The 15,712-nt window shown below is 38.3% G+C and overlaps 1 protein-coding gene across 16 annotated transcripts in view; it reads right to left on the reverse strand.

Moving 5' to 3' along the window:
• SFI1 (SFI1 centrin binding protein) overlaps positions 1-15,712 on the reverse strand; it is a 104,987-nt gene that overhangs the window by 53,224 nt on the left and 36,051 nt on the right. For all 16 annotated transcript variants that reach the window (XM_047696888.1, XM_047696885.1, XM_047696889.1 and 13 more), the window contains one exon: positions 10,196-10,290. In XM_047696888.1, coding sequence (XP_047552844.1) covers positions 10,196-10,290 — 95 coding nt within the window. The remainder of the gene's footprint in view (positions 1-10,195; positions 10,291-15,712) is intronic.

The following is a 15,712-nucleotide window of genomic DNA, read 5'->3' on the forward strand; positions in this document are numbered from 1 at the left end:
ATTGATGGAAGACCTAAACATGAGCCAGTAATCCAACAAAATCCTGGAAAAGAACACAAGCAGCAATCTCTTTGACCACGGCCGCAGCAACTTCTAGCTAGATATGTCTCCAAAAGCAAGGGAAATAAAGGCAAAAATGGGCTATCAGGACTTCATCAAGATAAAAAGCGTTTGCACACAGGAAATAGTCAACAAAACCAAAAGACAACTTATAGAATGGGAGAATATATTTGCCTATGTTTCAGATACAGGCTTAGTATCCAGAATCTATAAAGAAATTACCAAACTGAACACCCAAAGAACAAGTAATCCAATAAAGAAATGGGCAAAAGATAAGAACAGACATTTCTCCAAAGAAGACATACAACTGGCCAGCAGACACTTGAAAAAATGCTCCACATCACTCAGCATTAGGGAATAAGTAAAAATCAAAACCACAATGAGATACCACCTCACACCAGTCAGAATGGCTAAAATTAACAAGTCAGGAAACAAGTGTTGGCCAGGATGTAGAGGAAGGAGAAAACTCTTATACTGCTGGTAGGAATGCAAGCTATTGCAGCCACTCTGGAAAACAGTATGGAGGTTCCTTAAAAAGTTAAAAATAGAGCTACCCTATGACCCAACAACTGCACTACTAGGTATTTATCCCAAAGATACAAAAGGGGCACCTGCACCTCAATGTTAAAGCAGCAGTGTCCATAATAGCTGGAAAGAGTCCAGATGTCCATTGACAGATGAATGGCTAAAGAAAATGTGGTGTATAGATACAATGGAATATTATTCAGCCATCAAAAAATGAAATCTTGCCATTTGCAATGATGTAGATGGAACCAGAGGGTATTGTGCTAAGCGAAGTAAGTTAATAGAGAAAGACAATTATCATATAATTTCACTCATATGTAGAATTTAAGAAACAAAACAGAGGAACACAGAGGAAGGGGTGGGTAAAACAAGATGAAATCAGAGAGGGAGACAAACTGGAAGAGACTCTTAACCATAGGAAACAAACTGAGGGTTGCTGGAGGGGAGATGAGTGGGGTGATGGGGTAAGTGGGTGACGGGCATTAAGGAGGGCATGTGATATAATGAGCACTAGGTGTTATATACAGCTGATAAATCACTGAACTCTACCTCTGAAACTAATAATACACTGTATTAATTAACTGAATTTAAAAAAATTTAATTTAAAAGAACAGTGCAAGAATGAAGTAACACTCCCTGAGGTCAGTGGGCATGGCCCGAGACAATTGTCATACATCAGAAAGAACTCTTCTTTTTAAAAAATATTTATTTTAGAGAGAGAGAGAGTGCCCACGCATGCACACACACACACACACAAGCATTGGCGGGGGGGTGGACAGTCTTAAGCAGACTCCACCCTCTCATGACCCTGAGATCATGACCCCTGAGATCACAAGCTGAGCCACAACAAAGAGCTGGACACTTAACAGACTGCACCACCCAGGCACCCCCAGAAAGAACTCTTTTTACCTGAAGAATTAAAATGATCTTTCTTTCTACTCCATAATATAGCTTTATTTATTATAACTGCAAATAATAATATGATAGCAAAATGCCTATTCCTGAAATAAATAAAAAAAAAACTTAACAAATTTAAGAGAACTGAAATCACACTAAGTCTGTTCTCTCATTCCTATTGGGGTAAACTAGAAAATTAATAAAAATATTTTGAACTAGGGGCGCCTGGGTGGCTCAGTGGGTTAAGCCGATGCCTTCGGCTCAGGTCATGATCCCAGGTCTTGGGTTCAAGCCCCACATCGGGCTTTCTGCTCAGCAGGGAGCCTGCTTCCTCCTCTCTCTCTGCCTCTCTGCCTACTTGTGATTTCTCTCTGTCAAATAAATAAATAAAATCTTAAAAAAAAATATTTTGAACTATTACTATAAATATAGATAGATATTAGAAAGTCCCCAATATAGGACTAAACACACTTCTAGATAATCTGTGGGTCAAAAAGGAATGGAAATTAGAAAACATTTCTCAGAGATGCCTGGTGGCTCAGTCAGTTAAGCATCTCCCTTTGGCTCAGGGTCCTGGGATTGAGTCCCGCAGGGAGCCTGATTCTCCCTCTACCTGCCACTCCCCCTACTTGTGTGCTCTCTTGCTCTCTCCCTCTTTCTCCCTCTGGCCAATAAATAAATAAAATCTAAAAAAAAAAAAAAAAAAAAAGGAAAGAAAAGAAAACATTTCTCACTGAATGAAACAGAATTGTAAATATTAAAATCAGAGGGGTGCAGTTAAAGCTGTGCTTAAAGGTAACTTAATTACAGTAAATGTTTGTGTTAGAACAAAGGAAAGGCCTCAAATCAATCTCAGCTTGCATCTTAAGAAACTAGAAAAGAAAAGAGCAAATTAAAACCAAACCTTGCAGAAGTGAGAGAATATAAAAACAGGAACAAAAATCAAGGAACTTGAAAACAGAAAATCAACAGAAAACGAATATAGAAGCTGTTTATTTGACAAGGTGGATAAAACGGATAAAGCTCTAGCCACACTTACAAAAATTGAAGGCTAAAGACATCAATGATCAATATTAGGAATGAGAGGAGCTATCACTACAAATCCTGCAAACATTAACATTATAATAATGGAACAAATACTTCAAATGACTCTATACCATAAATCCAACAACATATTTAAAATGGACTAATTCCGGGGCGCTTGGGTGGCTCAGTGGGTTAAGCCTCTGCCTTCAGCTCAGGTCATGATCTCAGGGTCCTGGGATCAAGTCCCGCATCGGGCTCTCTGCTCAGCAGGGAGCCTGCTTCCCCCTCTTTCTCTGTCTGCCTTTCTGCCTACTTGTGATTTCTGTCTGTCAAATAAATAAACAAAATCTTTAAAAAAAAAAGTGAAATAAAATAAAATAAAATGGACCAATTCCTTGAAAAACAAATTACCAAAACTCATTCAAGAAAGAAGAGGTAACCTAAACAGTCTTACATCTACTCAAAAACTTGAATTCAAAGTTCAAACTTCTTCAACAAAAGAAAACTCCAGACCCAGATGAATTCACTAAAGAATTTTACCAAATATTTAAGAAAGAAATACTATGAATTCTACAAATCCTTTTTAGAAAATAGAAGACAATGAAACACTCCCTAACTCATTCTATGAAGCCAGTATTACCACAAACCAAAATCAGACAAAGACATTATAACAAGAGAAAAGTACAGGCCAATATCCTCATGAACACAGATGTAAAAATCTTAACAAAAAAGTTAGCAAATTGAATCCAGCAATATATGAAGAATGGCATTAATCTGAGGAATATAAGGCTGGTTCAAAATCTGAAAATTGCTCTGTTTCACCATATTAATGGACTAAAAAGGAAGAGCAGTAGATCATCTCAATAGATACTGGAAAAAATCATTTGACAAAATTTAATGCCTCTTACTGATAAAAATACTCAGAAAACCAGAAATAGAACTTAACCTGACAAAGGACATCTATACAAAACATAGAGCTAACAACATATTTAATGATTAAACACTGAATGCTTTTCCCTTAAGATCAGGAACAAGGCAAGGATGTCCATTCTGACCACTCCTATTCTATTAGAAGCTCTAGCCAATGTAATAAAAATAATCTGCAAAGGAAGGAAAAAACTGTCTCTGTTCATACATCACTTAACTATCTGCATAGAAAATCCCACAGAGTGAGTTAAGTATCTACCTTTGGCTCAGGTCATGATCCCAAGGTCCTGCAAGGAGTCTCCCTCTGCCCTTCTCCCAGCCTGTGCTTTCTTGTGCTCACTCTCCTCAAATAAATAAATAAAATCTTTAAAAAAAAAAATCCCATGGACAGGTGCCTGGGTGGCTCAGTGGATTAAGCCGCTGCCTTGGGCTCAGGTCATGATCTCAGGGTCCTGGGATCGAGCCCCGCATCAGGCTCTCTGCTCAGCAGGGAGCCTACTTCCCTCTCTTTCTCTCTCTGCCTGCCTCTCTGCCTACTTGTGATCTCTCTTTGTCAAATAAATAAATAAGATCTTTTTAAAAAAATCCCATGGACTCTACAAAAAAGCTTCTATAACTAATGAACTTAGCAAGGTTGGAAAACATTGGAAAAAATCTTTGTGACTTTGAAGCAGGTGGAGTTCCTATACCAAAAAACATCCATATCAAAAACAATCCAATATGTATCAAAAACAATCCATTAAAAAAATTGGGTTTTACTAAAATTAAAAATTTTTGATCTGCAAAGACACTGTTAAATGAATGAAAAGACAAAGAGAGAGAGAGAATAAAAAAACAAGCCACATTCTGGAAGAAAGTATTTGCCAATCATGCTTTTCACAAAAGACTTGTAGTAATCAGAACATGTTTTTAACAAAACTCAACAAGAAAACAACCAATTTGAAAGGACAAAAGCTCTTGAACAGACTCTTCACCAAAAAGAGATATAAAAAGCAAGTAAGCATAGGAAAAGATACTCAACATCATTAATTGTTAAACACAAATTACAGCCTAAATGAAGTATTTCCACACACCTATATGTATAGTTAAAATTTTATTTTAAATGTTAATACCAAGTGCTGGTAAGATGCAAAACAAGTAGAACTCTCATCAATTGCTGGTAGGAATGCAAAATGGTACAATCAGTACCATTTGGGAAACAGTTTGGCAGCTTCTTATAAAGTTAAATATACACCTACTGTAAGATCCCGGCAATCTTACACCCAATCACACTAGATAATTATGCCTAGGTAATCTACCCAAGAAAAGTATTCACATAGGAAACTATACACAAATATTTATGATTTATAATTCATAGTTGTCTAAAATGGAAACAACTCAGATGTCCTTCAATCAGGGAATGGATAAACAAACTTTCATACACACCTACTATGCAGTATAAAGGAACCAACTACTGAAACATGCAACAACTCAGATGAATGTCCAATGCATTATGCTAGTTGAAAAAAGGCAGTGCCAAAATACTACCTACTAAATGTTTCCCTTTATATGGCCTTCTAGAAAAGGAAAGTCTATGGTGATAACTGATCAGTGGTTGCCAGGAATCAAGTGCGGAGGGCAGGTGTCATAGAAGGTTAGCACAAGGTCAGGAGTAATGGAATTTTCTGTCACTTGATTGTGGTGGTGGCTACACAGCTATGCATTCCTCAAAACTCAAAGACCTGCATACCAAAAAGAGTGATTCTTACTTTGTATAAATTAAAAAGGACACAACACAACATGAGCAACTTACCAGCTAAATACTGAATGCACCTGCCTCAGGAACAGCTTCTCACATTTTGGGAAAATAGACAAGGGAAGGAAGAACCCATGGGACAGAAGGGAACACTACATGGAGAAGATGATACTTGAAATGGGCCCGCTGGGGGCGACTGAGTGGCTCAGTGGGTTAAGCCTCTGCCTTCGGCTCGGGTCATGATCTCAGGGTCCTGGGATTGAGCCCCGCATTGGGCTTTCTGCTAGGCAGGGAGCCTGCTTCTGCCTCTCTCTCTCTCTCTGCCTGCCTCTCTGCCTACTTCTGATCTCTCTCTCTGTCAAATAAATAAAAAATAAATCTTAAAAAAAAAAAAAAGAAATGGGCCCGCTGGAAGAACTGCAGGGGCAAACACGGAAAGATATCAAAGTACATATCCAGTGTGGCAAGGGCATACGGTGTATGGAAGGTAAAAAAGAGAAAAGGTGAAGACCTTGTATGCTATACCAAGGAGTGCTGACTTTATTAGCCAAGAGGAGCCAAATGAATTTATATGCCCAGGAGTGACATGATCTTACCTATGTCTTACCACTATTATAGCCGTGTGGACAATGAGAAGGGAAAGAAAATAAATGCAGAGAGATGAAGGAAGAGGAACTTATAAAACTTTGGGGGAAAGGAGAGGATGAATCGGGCAGTAGTGAAGAAAAGATGAATGCAAGTGACACGTCGGAGAGCCGTATTATAAACACAGATAAATGAATGACATGAGGCATGAAGAATGGATAGGCCATGCCTCAGTAAGGTTTCTCACTTAGCTAGGAAAAGTAGGAGGAAAAGCAGATCTAAATGTGGGGCAGTTAAGTTTTATTTGTAACTTGCTGAGTTGGAGGTGGCTGCAAAGCATTCACGTGAAATGGGTATGAGACAACTGCTAATGCAGGCAGAACTATCTTTCTGAAACTCAGTGCCTTTTTCTCTTAGACTCCCAATATGGGTCTCTGGACTCAACTCACAGAGGAACCAGATACTGACCAGAGCTAAACTGGCCATAAGATCACTAAAGGGCAACCTGGACAAAGAAGACTAGAAGTGAGCACTGCAACTTGACACATGACCAGCTAGACAACCACCCAGGTGCTGTGGGAGGGCAAGAAGAGCCAGTTCAAGAAATCATGCTTAAATGAGCTGTAGGTGCCAAAACCATGCCATATGGAGAAAACCAGAGGGATATGACCGTAGAGGAGTTCTTGCTCGGAGATAAAGATTCTGGATAATAGGAAAGGGGATCAAACAAATGTTCCCTTTGACCTGGAGTTATTTTCTCTCAGAGGTAATGTACTTGTCTTCCCCAAGAGCTTCTGTAAAAGTAAATGTGGGCTCTCCGGAAACTAGGAAAAAGAGAGGGGCCTTCCTCAACTTGATAAAGAATATCTACAAAAAGCCTATATCATACTTAATGATAAGAAACTCAAAATTTTCCCACTAAGATCAGGTACAAGGCAGAAATGACCCCTCTCAACTACCTTTCTTTTTTTCAAAGATTTATTTCACTTATTTTAGAGAAAGAGAGAGAAAGAGAGGGGCGGGGGGGTGGGGGGTGGGTAAAGGCACAGATGGAGAGGAAGAGAGAAACACAAGCAGACTCTGTGCTGAGGGCAGAGCCCAATACAGGGCTCAATCTCAAGACCAACGGTGAGATCAGACCTAAGCTGAAACCAAGAGTTGGACACTTAACTGACTATGCCACCCAGGTCCCCTCAACTACTGCTTTCCAACATCATACTTAAAGTTATAACTAATACAACAAGAAAAAGCAATAAAAGTATAAAGATTGGGGCGCCTGGGTGGCTCAGTGGGTTAAGCCGCTGCCTTTGGCTCAGGTCATGATCTCGGAGTCCTGGGATCGAGCCCCGCATCGGGCTCTCTGCTCTCTCGGGGAGCCTGCTTCCTCCTCTCTCTCTGCCTGCCTCTCTGCCTGCTTGTGATCTCTCTGTCAAAAAAAAAAATTAAAAAAAAAAAAAAAAAGTATAAAGATTGGGAAGAAAGAAGTAAAATTGTCTTTGTTCACAGTAAAATTGTCTGTATAGAAAATCCAAAAGAAATGACAAACAAACAAAATTCCTGAACTAATAAGCAATTCATAGCAAGGCTGAGATACAAAGTTAATAAAAAAAAGTTAATTGCCTTCCTATGTACCAGCAATGAACAAATGGAATTTGGAATTGAAAGCATAATAACATTTACATTAGCACCCTCAAAAATGAAATCATCAAGTATAAATCTAACAAAATATATACAATGTCAATATGAGGAAAACTGCAAAACTCTGACAAACAAAATCGAAGAACTACATAAATGGAGGAATATTCCATTTTCATGGATAGGCAGACTCAATATTATCAAAATGTCAGTTCTTCCCAACTTGATCTATAGATTCAAAGCAATCCTAAACAAAATCCCAGCAGGTTATTTTGTGGGTATCAACAAACTGATTAAAAGTTTACATGGAGAGACAGAAGACCTAGAATAGTCAACACAATAATTTTTTTTTAAAGATTTTATTTATTTATTTGACAGACAGAGATCACAAGCAGGCAGAGAGGCAGGCAGAGAGAGAGGAGGAAGCAGGCTCCCTGCTGAGCAGAGAGCCTGATGCAGGACCAGATCCCAGGACCGTGGGATCATGACCTGAGCTGAAGGCAGAGGCTTTAACCCACTGAGCCACCCAGGCACCCCAAGCCAACACAATATTAAAGAAGAACAAGGTTGAAGGAATGATATTATCAGACCTCAAGACTTATTATAAAGCTACAGTAATCAGAACAAAATGATATTGGTGAAGGAACTGACAAACTGATCAATGGAACAGAAGAGAGGGCCCAGAAGCAGACCCATGTAAATACCAGGTTGTTGACAACTTACCTTTGACAAAGGATCAGGAGCAATACAATGGAGCAAAAACAGTCTTTTCAACAAATAGTGCAAAAACAACTGGACTTAGACATGCAAAAAAAAAAAAAAAAAGAATCTAGACACAGATCTTACATTCTTCAGAAAAATTAACTCAAAATGGATTACTAGCCTAAATGTAAAACACAAAACAATAAAACTCCTTGACAATAACAAAGGTTGAAAACTCAGATGACCTTGGGAGTGATACAACACAAAAAGCATGATGCATGAAAGAAAAATTTGATGAGCTGGATTTTAATGAAATCGTTTTGGGGTGCCTGGGTGGCTCAGTCATTAAGCGTCTACCTTCAGCTCAGGTCATGATCTCAGGGTACTGGGATTCAAGCCCTGCATCAGGCTCCCTGCTGGGTGGGAAGTCTGCCTCTCCCTTTCCCACACTCCATGCTTGTGTTTCCTCTCTCACTGTGTGTCTCTCTGTCAAATAAATAAAATCTTTGAAAAAAAATTAAAAATGTCTGTTTTGCAAAAGACAATGTAAAGAGAATGAGAAGACAAGCCACAGACTGGGAGAAAATATTAGCAAAAGACACATTTGATAAAAGATTGTTACAAAATATACAAAGATTTCTAAAAACTCAACAAGAAAATAATCCAACTTAAAAAATGGACAAAAGATACCTCAGCAAAAGTATACAGCTGGCAAATAAGCACATGAAAAGATGCTCCCGGTCATATGTCATCAGAAAATAAAAATTAAAAACAAGATACCACTACACACCTATTAGAATGGCCAAAACCCAAAACACTGTCAACACCAAATGCTGGTGAGGATATGGAGCAACAGACACTCATATTCATTGCTGGTGGGAATGCACAATAGCACAGCCACTCTGGTAGACAGTTTGGCAGTTTCTTACAATACTAAACATACTCTTATCATATGACCCAGCAATTGCAATCCTTGGAATTTATCCAAAGGAGATGAAAATTTATGTCCATACAAAAACCTGCACTTGGAAAGTTTTATTTGTAACTGCCAAAATTTAGAAGCAACCAAGATGTCCTTCTCAGAAATGGATAAAGAAATTGTGGTACATCCAGACAAGGGAATATTATTCAGCACTAAAAAGAAATGAACTATCAAACCATAAAAGATAAGGAGGAAACTTAAGTGCAATTACTAAGTAAAAGAAGCCAATCTGAAAGGGCTATATACTATATGATTTCAATCATATGACATTCTGGAAAAGGCAAAACTATGAAGACAGTAAAAAGTTGCTGGGCACAGGGAAGATGGGTGCTTGGATGGGCACCTAGGTGGTATGTTGAATGATCATCCAACTCTTGGTTTTGGCTCAGGCCATGATCTCGGGGTTGTGGGATCGAGCCCCACATTGGGCTCCATGCTTTGCACGGAGTCTGCTTGAGATTCTCTCTCCCTCTTCTTCTGCCCCTCCCATTCATGTTCTCTCTCTCAAATAAATAAATCTTAAAAAAAAAAAAAAAGTTGCCAAGGGGAGATGAGCTAAACAGGTAGAGCACAGAAGATTTTTAGAGCACTGAAAATACTCTGCATGATACCATAATGATCAATACATGTGTATAAAAGGGACAACACTGGGGTGCCTGGGTGGCTCAGTGGGTTAAGCCTCTGCCTTCAGCTCAGGTCATGATCCCAGGGGCCTGGGATCGAGCCCCGCATCGGGCTCTCTGCTCGGCAGGGAGCCTGCCTCCTCCTCTCTCTCTGCCTACCTGTGATCTCTATCTGTCAAATAAATAAATAAAATCTTAAAAAAAAAAGGGGGAGGGAACAACACTAAGAGAGTGAGCCCTAGTATAAACTATGGACTTTGAGTGATTATAATGTGTTGATGTGGGTTCACTGTAACAAACGTACCACTTGGTGAGTGATGTTGATAGTGGGAGAGACTAGGAATGTTTGGGGAAAGAGGTATATGGGTAATCACTCGATCGGCCCCTTAATTTTGCGCTATGAACCTAACTAAAACTGCTCTCAAAAAATTAAGTCTTCATATAAGAAAATCATATAAATGAAGGCATTTTCTTTAAACATGTACTCCCTTTTCTCACCATGATTCTCAGCTCTAATGTACTTGATCCTCATCTCGTGCTGCTGATGCACGTAGGTCCTCCAGGTCTGGAACATCAGGTTGTACAAGTAATATCTGAGGAGGGGAAAAAAAAAAGTAAAACATTTTAAAAAATGTTTATTTATTTATAATCTCTATACACAATATGGGGCTTGAACTCACAACCCTGAGATCAAGAGTCGCATGCTCCATTGACTGAGCTACTCAGGTGCCCCAAGTGGCATTTCTTTAAACCAAAAAAACTCTTGGGACGCCTGGGTGGCTTAGTTGGTTAAGCCGCTGCCTTCAGCTCAGGTCATGATCCCAGGGTCCTGGGATCGAATCCCACATTGGGCTCCTTGATCAGTGGGGACCCTACTTCTCTCTCTGCCTCTACCTGCCACTCTGCCTCTACCTGCCACTCTGCCTGCTTGTGCTCTCTCTCTCTCTCTCTCTCTCTCTCTCTCTCTGACAAATAAATAAATAAATAAATACGATCTTTAAAAAAAAAAAAACAAAAAACAAACAAACAAAACTCCTAATTCAATATACCCAGTCCATTCTGTACTCAGAAAGTAACACGGATACTTCTAATACAAAAAAGCCATATCTATATCTTTTTAATTTTTTTAGAAGATTTTATTTATTTGACAGACAGAGATCACAAGTAGGCAAAGAGGAAGGCAGAAGCGGGGGAGAAGCAGGCTCCCCATGGAGCAGAGAGCCCTATGCGGGGCTCGATCCTAGAACCCTGAGATCATGATCCGAGCTGAAGGCAGAGGCTTAACCCACTGAGCCACCCAGGCATCCCACATATCTGTATCTTAAGTTAAAATTTTATTTCCCATAGTCACAGTGAAACTTATTCTCCTTGATGGAGAGTCGTTCTCCTCACCTTACAGTATCACTAAGGAAAAATAGACTTTGAATTATATGCGAATAACTTCACATTCTCCTTACCTTAAAGTATCACTAAGAAAAAAAAATGGGCTTTGAATTATATGAGAATAACTTCACCCTCAGCATCACAAAGTTGTGACATTTGGAGTGACAGTCATACCTTTATCACCTTAATCATCCACATTATTAATATAAAACATTACCTCTCTTCTGCACTAAACATGGTCAATGACACTTTTCCTTTGTCTTTTCCTTCTCAATACATACACTATACACATTAAGACTGTCAGTCCCTCCGTATTTTCTATCCCATTTCCTAAGACTTGATTTCTTTTTTCTTAAGATTTTACTTATTTATTTGAGATCAGCACAGCAAGAGAGCGAACACATGCAAGGGGAGTGGGAGAGGGAGAAGCAGGCTTCCCACTGAGCAGGAAGCCTGATCCAGGCCTCAATCCCAGGACCCTGGGATCATGACTTAAGCCAAAGGCAGTCGCCCCGCAAGACTTGATTTCGTACTCTACAAGCTTATTAGAATGATTCAACATTGTCTTTATTTTATCTGAAATATCCACAAATCAGAAACCCTGACCCAAAGAACCTAAATAAAGAAGTGATTATGAGAGTAAATACTATTTTTAAAAGATGCAATGTGTAAGATACATCAATTTTTTATTGTATAAAAAAGGTATAAAATGTGTATTTGATAGAATTCCAATTTTTACTTTTTCCTCTACTTATCCCTGGGAGTACCAATGTAAAGATTTAGTTTTTTCTTTCTATTTCTACTTTCTTAATGTTCCATATCGGGCACATATTTTCTCCTATAATCAATAAAATTTAAAACAACTTATTATTTTAAAAACATGGAACACTCTCAGAATTAGAAATTATACGTAAGTGAGAGTCAGTGAGAAAACCCTATTCAGGGGCACCTGGGTGGCTCAGTGGGCTGGGCCTCTGCCTTCGGCTCAGATCATGGTCCCAGGGTCCTGGGATCGGGCTCTCTGCTCAGTGAGGAGCCTGCTTCCTCCTCTCTCTGCCTGTCTCTCTGCCTACTTGTGATCTCTCTCTTTGTCAAATAAATAAATAAAATCTTAAAAAAAAAAAAAGAAAACCCTATTCAAATCATTAACAAGAGCAACACATAATGGTTACTTAAAGAGGTATTTCTGTGTGTGTGTGCCCATGTGCACATGTGCTTGGGTTTAATTTAGGACTTTGATCTTATTCTAAAAAGAGTTTGAAGAAAAACAGAAATAGGATTCAAAACGTTTCTCCAACCAATGCGATCCATCACATTAACAGAATGAAAAAAAAGGATCATAGGGTAACCTCAACAGACACAGAAAAAGCATTTGACAAAACTCAATAATCACTAATGATAAAGATATTTAACAAATTATGGATAGACCAGACATATCTCAATATAATAAAGGCCATATATGACATGCCCACAGCTAACATCATACTCAAAAGGAGAAAGGATGAGAGTTTTTCCTCTAAGATGAGGAACAAGACAAAAGTGTCCTCTCTCACCATTCCTACTCAACATAGTATTTGAAGTCCCAGTCAAAGCAATCAGGAAAGAAAAACAAATAAAAGGCATCAGAATTGGAAAGGAAGAAGTGAAATTATCTCTATTTGTAGGCGACATGATTTTATATACAGAAAATCCTAAAGACTCAGACCTAAAACTATTTAATAAAAAGCTAAACTTAGCAGGATAGAATATTAACACACAGAAATCAGTATCATTTCCATATACGAACAGTGAACTATCTGACAAATCAATTCCATTTATAATAACATCAAAAACAATAAAACACTGTAATAAATTTAACCAAGGAGGTGAAAGATCTCTATTCTGAAAACTATACAACACTGACGAAAGAAATCAAAGACACAAATAAATGGAAAGGTATCCCATATTTATGGATAGGTAGAATTAATATTATTAAAATGTTATTAAATTATGTCATTTAATTACATAATTAAGTGTTAATATTATTAAAATTATTAAAATGATACTACCAAAATCCATCTATAGGTTCAATGTAAATTCTATCAAATTCCAGTAGCATTTTCTACAGAAGTAGAACAATCCAAAAATTTCCATGGACCCACAAAAGACTCAAAATATCCAAAGCAATTCTGAGAAAGAAGAACAAAGCAGGAAGCATCACAATTCCTGATTTAAAGCTATGCTATAAAGCTCTAGTAATCAAAGCAGTATGGTACTGGCATAAAAACAAACCAATGGAACAGAATCAAAAGCCCAGAAATAAACCCAAGTATAAATGGTCAACTAATATTTGACAAAGGAGCAAAGACTACTCAATGGAAAAATGACAATCTTTTCAAAAAATGGTGCTGGGAAAATTCAATATGCACGTATAAAAGAATGATACTAGACCCCATCTTAAACCACTCACAAAAATTAACTCACAGGGGATTAAAGACTTAAATATAACCTGAAACCATGAAACCCCTAAAAGAAAATACAGGAAAAGAGCTCCTTCACATGGGTCTTAGCAATGATTTTTTTGATATGACACCCAAAGCACAAACAACGAAATCGAACATAAACAAATGGGACTCCACCAAACCAAAAAAACTTCTGCACAGCAAAACAAAACAAAGTGAATAAGATAACCTATGGAATGGGGAAAAAAATATTTGCAAACCATAGGATTTGATAAAGGATTAATATCCAAAATATATAAAGAACTCATACAACTTGAGAGCAAAAAAACCCCCAAATATTCCAATTAAAAAATAGGCAAAGAGGGGCACCTGGGTGGCTCAGTGGGTTAAAAGCCTCTGCCTTTGGCTCAGGTCATGATCCCAGTGTCCTGGGATCGGGTCCCGCATCGGCTCTCTGCTCAGCAGAGAGCCTGATTCCCTCTCTCTCTGCCTGCCTCTCTGCCTATTTGTGATCTCTGTCTGTCAAATAAATAAATAAAATCTTAAAAAAAAAATAGGCAAAGAAACTGAATATAGACATTTTTCCAAACAGGATATGTGAAAGGCCAACAGGTTCATGAAAAGATGCTCAACATCACCCGTCATAGGGGAAATGCAAATCAAAACCACAAGGAGCTATCACCTCGTACCTGTTAGAACCAACTATCACCTCATATCTCACACCCGTCACATCATCAAAAAGACAAGAGATAACAAATGCTGGCATGAATGCAGAGAAAAGGGAGCCTTGTGCACTGTTGGTGGGACTGTAAATTGCTGTAGCTACTATGGAAAACAGTATGGAGGATCCACAAAAAATTAAAAGTAGAACTACCAAGTGTGTAAACCTAGCGATTCACAGACCTGTACCCCTGGGGCTAATAATAGATTATATGTTAATAAAAAATTAAAAATTAAAAAAAGAAGTATTGATTTAAAAGTAGAACTACCATATGATCTGGCAATTTCACTTCTGGGAATATATTTGATATAAATGAAGACACTAACTTGAAAAGGTATTTGTACTCCCATGTTCACAGCAGCATTATTTATAGTCAAGACACAAGTTAACATAAATACCTAAGTGTCCACGGATGGGTGAATGGAAGCAGTTGTGGTGTGTGTATATAAATATATATATATATATATATATATATATATATATATATACACACACATATATATACATACAATGGAATAAAAAGCAAAGAAATCCTGCCATTTTTGACAACATGGATGAACCCTGAAGGCATGATACTGAGTGACTAAGTCATATAAAGACAAATACTCTATGATCTCACTTACATGTGGAGTCTAAAAGCAAACACAAAAAACTTATAGAAAAAGATCGTATTTGTAGTACCAGAGGCAGGGGTGGGAGAGGGAACTGGAGGAAAGTGGTCAAAGGCATAAACTTCTAATTATAAAATAGAGAAGTACTGGAGATGAAATGTACAACATGATGCCTATAGTTACCACTGCTGTATGATATGTATGAAAGTTGTTAAGAGAATAACTCCTGGGATGCCTGGGTGGCTCAGTTGGTTGGGTGTCTGCGTTCGGCTCGGGTCATGGTCCCAGGATCCTGGGATCGGGCCCCGCGTTGGGGTCCCTGCTAGGTGGTGGTCTGCTTCTCTCTCTCCTTCTGCTCTTCTACCTGCTTGAGCTCACTCTCATTCTCTCTCTCTCTCTCTCCAATAAATAAATAAATAATATTTTTAAAAAAAGAATAACTCCTAAGACTTTCTATTATAACTAAAAAAGTTTTATATAAAAAACTGTATTTATTTATTTGAGAGAGACAGAGAGAGAGAGAGAGAGAGAAAATGAGTGGGGGCAGGGGCAGAGGGAGAAGGACAAACAGACTCCCTGCTGAACAGGGAGCCCAGTGCAAGTGGGATCCCATGACCCTGAGATCATGACCTGAGCTGAAGTCAGATGCTTAACAGAATAAGCCACCCAGCTCTTTTCTTTTTTTCCCATTTCTTTTTATTGTGTCTGTATGAGATGATGGATGTTAATTAAAATTACTCTAGTAATCATTCCACAAGTCAAACCTTTACACTGTACATCTAAAACTCATACAGTGATAATATGTCAATTATATGTTATAATACTGGGGGCAAAAAACTTTTTCCTCTTGGGGAAATCG

This window comes from Lutra lutra, chromosome 12 (genome assembly GCF_902655055.1).
Source record: "Lutra lutra chromosome 12, mLutLut1.2, whole genome shotgun sequence".
In the NCBI taxonomy this organism is placed as follows: Eukaryota; Metazoa; Chordata; class Mammalia; order Carnivora; family Mustelidae; genus Lutra; species Lutra lutra.